At 41.5% G+C, this 6,000-nt stretch overlaps 1 protein-coding gene across 6 annotated transcripts in view; it reads right to left on the bottom strand.

The window, feature by feature from the left end:
- Positions 1 to 1,131: 1,131 nt before the first annotated feature.
- kdm4c (lysine (K)-specific demethylase 4C) overlaps positions 1,132 to 6,000 on the bottom strand; it is a 30,787-nt gene continuing 25,918 nt past the window's right edge. For 3 of the 6 annotated variants that reach the window (XM_069665530.1, XM_069665533.1, XM_069665531.1), the window contains exons 18-22: positions 5,757 to 5,951; positions 5,389 to 5,559; positions 3,882 to 4,001; positions 2,425 to 2,517; positions 1,132 to 2,276 (exon numbers count right to left, since the gene is read on the bottom strand). In XM_069665530.1, coding sequence (XP_069521631.1) covers positions 2,109 to 2,276; positions 2,425 to 2,517; positions 3,882 to 4,001; positions 5,389 to 5,559; positions 5,757 to 5,951 — 747 coding nt within the window. In that variant the 3' untranslated portion in view covers positions 1,132 to 2,108. Of the gene's footprint in view, positions 2,277 to 2,424; positions 2,518 to 3,881; positions 4,002 to 5,388; positions 5,560 to 5,756; positions 5,952 to 6,000 lie in introns of those variants that run through there. The other 3 variants (XM_069665534.1, XM_069665532.1, XM_069665535.1) reach the window with 3 other exon arrangements.

The following is a 6,000-nucleotide window of genomic DNA, read 5'->3' as shown; positions in this document are numbered from 1 at the left end:
GAGAGTGGGGGATGAAACGCACTCAATGACGGTCAGACCGGGAGCCAAACCTGCGATCAGTGCGCAGAGGGCTGTAGCCTCTGTACACGGGGCGCCTGCTCTACCCACTGAGCTAAACCAGCGCTCCAATAATACACTAACTTTAAACAGTAAAAAAATAGGGCCCTCTATTTTACAAAATACATTACATTCATACAGAATAAGATTGTTTAAGGTTGTTTCATGTTAGTCTGTGCTATCCATGGTGTCAGACTATCTAATATAACAAGATATTGTTGGTAGGCCGAACCTTCATGCTGGCATAAAACTAAACATACATTATTTCTAAAAGTCAATTCCTCCACCGAATATCAGTTATATTGTCTAGAAATCATGTCTTTGTATAACCATAAAAAAAAACGCTACATAAAAATGTTATAGGTTCTAGAAAAAGTTGAGTGCAATTTCATCTTTACTCCCTCTCCTAAAAGTATCTACGATATACTCTAATTGTGTAGGACCCACTTTTGCTGCCCCAAACAGCCCTAACCCATCAAGGCATGGACTCCAGTAGACCTCTGAAGGTGTGCTGTGGTATCTGGCACCAAGACGTTAGCAGCAGATCCTTTGAGTTGCGAGGTGGTTAAGGTTGTGTTCTGACATCTTTCTATCAGAACCAGCATTAACGTTCTCAGCAACTTGAGCTTCAGCGGCTCTTCCCACACGCATCAATGAGACCCTGCCGCCAGTTCACCGGTTTTCCTTCCTTGGACCACTTTAGGTAGGTACTGACCACTGCGGACCGGGAACACCCTACAAGAGCTGCAGTTTTGGTGATGCTCTGACCCAGTCGCCGTCACAATGTGGCCCTTGTTAAAGTCGCTCACATCCTTATGCTTGCTCGCTTTTCAACTTCGAGGACAAGATGTTTACTTGCCGAACATACCCCACCCACAGGGGCCATTGTAACGAGATAATCAATGTTATTCACTTCACCTGCAACTGATCTGTGTATAGCATTAAAGCATTGTGTACAATTTGTGTTTAAAAACAGCCGTTTTTACTTAGATTTTTAGCATCAAATGTATAACGCACATTTTCAGTCACAAACGCCTTTTCTCTGCAACATCTCAAAATAACGGACAATTTCATAGAAAAAACAAATATGTAATTTTTTATTGTTTTCCTTACAGCAGTTAGCAATAGTTTAACTATAGCAAGCCAAAAATAAATACAAATTTTAAATAATTTCAACAATGTGTTTCATTCAACAGAGCAACAGTAGCATTTCACATTAACAGGGAGCACAATCCAACACACAGGCACGGCTTCCTGTCTGCGTCTTTCACCTCAGGGACTCGTGAACGTTTGGTCTTTTTTTTTGTTTGTTTTTATTCAGCAGTAACTCATTTTCAGTGTCAATTACTTAATACATATAATATATGTTGTCCGTACAGATTCAAAAGCAGCGCAGAGAGGAAGCCATAGGAGTGCGCTTGGATTGGGCCCAGCAGAAGCAGTTAGGAGACAGTGTTTAACATGCGGGAGAAACAGTAAGACATGAGGGAAATACTACAAGCAAAGTGCATAAATATTCAAAATCAAAACTGGAAATATCAGACCCCCAAAAAAGCTACCAGAGGCAAGCTATTTAGAAAAATCTCACCTGTGAATTTTTTTAATGTACAAAGAAAAAAGTTCTTGTTCATTTCAAAAAGGGTGATGTGACAAATGTCGGTCACGTTTATTTTTCCCTGACGGATGTGAAAGCCCGAGGCAACTGAGGCGACAATGCCCTCCGTTTACCCGTTCTGTAAGAGTCCATTTGTCCAATCAGAAGTCTACTCCAGCCTGTTACATCACCCAATCGCCAACCGTGATGTATCATGTACAAGCACACTCAGAGTTAGCATTCATCAGACACACGTCACCCATTTCTCCGTTGTGTCCTCTGATCGGTTCACAGGGAAGTTGTGTGGACAATAGTTAAAGTGGAAATACACCCAAAAAACATTCACACAGCCACTCGATCGCACACGCACACACTCACACACACTCTAACAAGCTCCCCTCTCCATCATCTGTTCATTCAGTGCATTCATTTGTCATCGATTCCTCCTCCCATGACTTCATTTCCCTTTGTGGCTGCGCTGCTCCCATGTGCTTTTGGCAGTTGTACGGAGGCCTGGCAGGGCCACATAGTCTTTCTGGAAGCGTGAATTGGGTGTTCTCTGCCGTTTCCTCTCCCCCTGAGTGGTGAAGAAGGCGTCCTGGAAACGCATGCTTGAGGCTGTAGACTAGAGAACGAGAGAAGAGGAGAAAACACAAATGAGAAAACAATAAAACATTTCAGATAGTGAAATATTTTTTTACTTTATTACTGCTACTGAATCAAACTTTTATGGTTTAAAGTTTTACGTGTTTCCCAGTAAGTCTAATACTTACAAGTCTACGCTTCACCTTTTTAGGCAGGTCTTCATCTAGAGTATAGACATCTTCTCTTTTTGCCAGCACCTGGGACCCGTCCTCAAACTCCACCTGAACAAGCAGGAACATTTCACAGTTATTTATGAAGTTGTTGAACACATGCATTGCTATTTAATTTGCTTAATTTTCACCCATGCATACAGATTTAAGGGTACAATTTTCGACTCACGACTTTTCAAAACACAATATTTAATCTACACATTTATTCACATTACATAATCTGTTGAAACCTGTGAAAAACGTTTGTGTTGATTTGGCGCCCCCTGTGGACAAAGCCGTACCTGCTGATTTTGTCCTCTAAATGCTTAAGTGGTGGTTTTTAACAAAAAATCAGTCACTTTAAATGTTTGCCGTGGAAAATGTAAACAAAGGCGGCGTGCAGTTAATCACTTCGTCTGTCACCTGCACAACACCAACGAGTTCAGGCATTAAAAATAACTATATGGAAATAATCGATCTTGTCGCTGATGGTCTGGTTTGCTTTTGTAGCTCATATAGAGTCATCAGAATGTCTGTTTCATAACCAGCTAAAAACTCCTCACAGGAGCTTTTAGAGATGCTATAAGTGAACAGTCAAAAATAAGGATCTTTGTGGTGAAGATGCAAATACAAAAAACATTTTTGGCAAATTTAAATAATTAAACAGACATCTAAAAAGAGCTCTAACCAGGAAGTGCGAATTATTAAAATAAAATCATTCCTCATGTAACAGCCGCTTCTGCTCACGGAACTCAAGTCTTTGAGGTCCGTGTAGACCCTGAAGTAAAACATGACCTGAAACTACTTCCTGTCCAAACACACCTTGACAATGGAAAGTTCTTGTTCAGCCTATCTCCTTAAATATGACCTCTCTTAAACCGAGCGTGTGCGTCACAGATGCATCTGTGCATAACTAATGGTTGACGCCCCGCTCTACTAAATAAAGCTTTAAGTGGAAACCGCATGACTCTTAGCTTAGTGAATATTTCAGTGAGTTTGAATAATGCAGATTGTCACCTCCTCTCATCCTCCTCTTCTTGCTTTCTCCCTCTCTCTTTCCTCCACCCATCTGCTTCCACTCTGTCGACAAAAGCTTTTGCTTCCTGTATCTCTCTCTATTCATCCTCCGTCTCAGCGCCCACTCCTCCTCGTTAGTCACCATGACTTTAGCACCTCCCTAAATCCGTCTCAAGTGCCTTCTTCTTTTTTCTCACCCTCCACTTTCCTGTACATACACCTGGGGACCCTAACTACGTCAGAGAAGTCACGCTGATTCGGATGTTTAGTTCAACAAGTTTACTGCTGTTTCGCTTTGACCTACAACTGAGTCAATTCAACAAAGATTAAATCTGCAAAACTAGGTCATACATCTCTTTGTCCATTCCATTTGTTAAGATTATGTGTATCTATGATACAGTGCGTGTGTGTGTGTGTACCTGGTACATGTAGGAGACGTTAGATCCCAGGTATTTGGCACCATAGAACAGCCCATCGGGCCATTTCACCTGCACAGCTTCCCCGACCTCAGGAGGGCCCAAATTCACACAATCTCTGCTCTAAAAACACACGAGGATAAAGGTTTGTCCAGGTAAGTGCCTGAATGTGTGAAAATGTCTTCAAAACATTTGAAAAAGTCCTTCAAAGTGAGTGCTTTGATGTTGATATGAGCTGCTTTTAGTCTGACGCCAATTTCATGTTCAGATTCGATTCAGTCGACTGAGCTGAAAACAAATTTGTGGTACATAGTGATAAACTCACATCGAGTATTTAGTTGATGTTTATTGGAACCTCAAACAAACATGCAAGCTAAATCCACTCTGTTATTAAGCTGATGCCCAGGCTTTAACATTAAGTTATACACATGCTGCAAGAAACAATACAAAAGGAATTCATATCATATAATTGCTACATTTAAGGGTGTGTTTTTTTAAGTACCGTAAAAATTCGCACTTTTAATACTTTTTTTTTCATAAAAAGTGGGCTGCGTCCTATATACCGCTGCAACCAATATACCAGTATAAAATGCAGGGAGAGGTATGTTATTGTGTTACGGTATTTTACCCAGACGATGGCGCTATCCAGTTGTTAAGTGTCGACGTCACATCTCTGCATTAAACCGCTTCGGGGTCCAAGCCTCTACAACGTCTCCTAGTTACAACATGCTGGAGTGCTGTTTTCCTCGCTGTTTTAAGCGGAAAACTAACTTGATTGTTGCTAACGCTTTGTCACGGACATGCACCGTCATGATCGCCATTGCAGCCGCCACCCTCACAACAATCAACATTACTGTAGGCTGCCAGCTACTGTTAGCTACAGCACCGGGAGCTAGCAGGATTGCAAACTCGACATGGTGAAAAAACAGATGGTAGAATGGTGTTTAGAATGTGTTTTAAATGAAAATAAATTGAAATAACTTATATTCATTTTTTTTTATTCATAAATAGGTAGAAAATCTTTTCCCCTCTGGGATACCCCCAAAAACAGACTGCGTCTTATATTCCAGATTTTAGTGTAATAGTTTAAGTGGTGAACAACTGGGTCTATTAAGGCTGTAAATGTAAGTGGGATGTCCCCACTAATACAAAAGTTATAGTGTGGTTTTATGTCTGTCACAGCTACTTCCTCTTTAACAGCATAAAGCTCACTAAGTGAGACTTGGTCATTATCATATCATTATCTTAAACATCATCTTAAACAAACAGTAATTAGAACTAATCGAGACACGTCATTGATTTTATGCCGTTTCTGCTCCGTTCTAATTTGTATGGCCTTTTACAGAAATCAATGCCGTCTCATGGTATTTACCGAAAGGTTTATAGCGAGAGATTTCACAACCATTTGAGAACAAATAATCGTCCAGCTCATTTTTTTTCAAATCAGATATGACCTCTCACAGCTGGGAGATGACCTATTGAGCGCGGCTCTAATTAAACACATCCTCACCACTATGTCCTCGGGGTAGGTATCGTTGGAGAAGGAGCCGTCATCAAACATGACCTCGTAGAACATCTGGGAGGTGATCTGGGTGACCTTTGAGCTGTAGTAGCGCAGGTTCTTGTGTTTGGAGATCACCGTCTGCCCCCTTGAGATGGACGCTTGGCACGCTCGCTGCTTCTGGTATACACAGAAAGAAATTAGAAATTGTATTACTATTTTTAAGATATGTTAATATTTCTATTCTAAATTCAATAAATTTTCACTCTTCTACTAACATTTATTTTGACCAACTTTCATTTGCCAACTTCTACCGCCAACCGTCCATTCCAACTGAGCTGGTATGTTTCACAACAGACACCTGTTTCGTTACTTACAGCTGACGAACTCCGTGATTGGTGTCTGTGGCAGGTGATTGACACCACATACGGCCAATCGTCTGGCTCCATGGTCACACCGGCAGCATGGGCGCAGGTCACGTGAAAGGAGGTGGGACACCGGCCACATGAGCACTGGATACAAGCACCTGCCTGCCGCTTCCCCACGCAGCGCTTACGACAATAGATGCACCTCTGCGAACACACAGATGGGAAAAACATCAACACCAAACACTGACTGACA

This window comes from Semicossyphus pulcher, unplaced genomic scaffold, assembly GCF_022749685.1.
Source record: "Semicossyphus pulcher isolate SPU_LCO1_2020_fin unplaced genomic scaffold, fSemPul1.0.p SCAF_17, whole genome shotgun sequence".
Lineage (NCBI taxonomy): Eukaryota > Metazoa > Chordata > Actinopteri > Labriformes > Labridae > Semicossyphus > Semicossyphus pulcher.
Note: the sequence above shows the minus strand (reverse complement) of the source record. Positions and strands in the feature narration are given on the sequence as shown.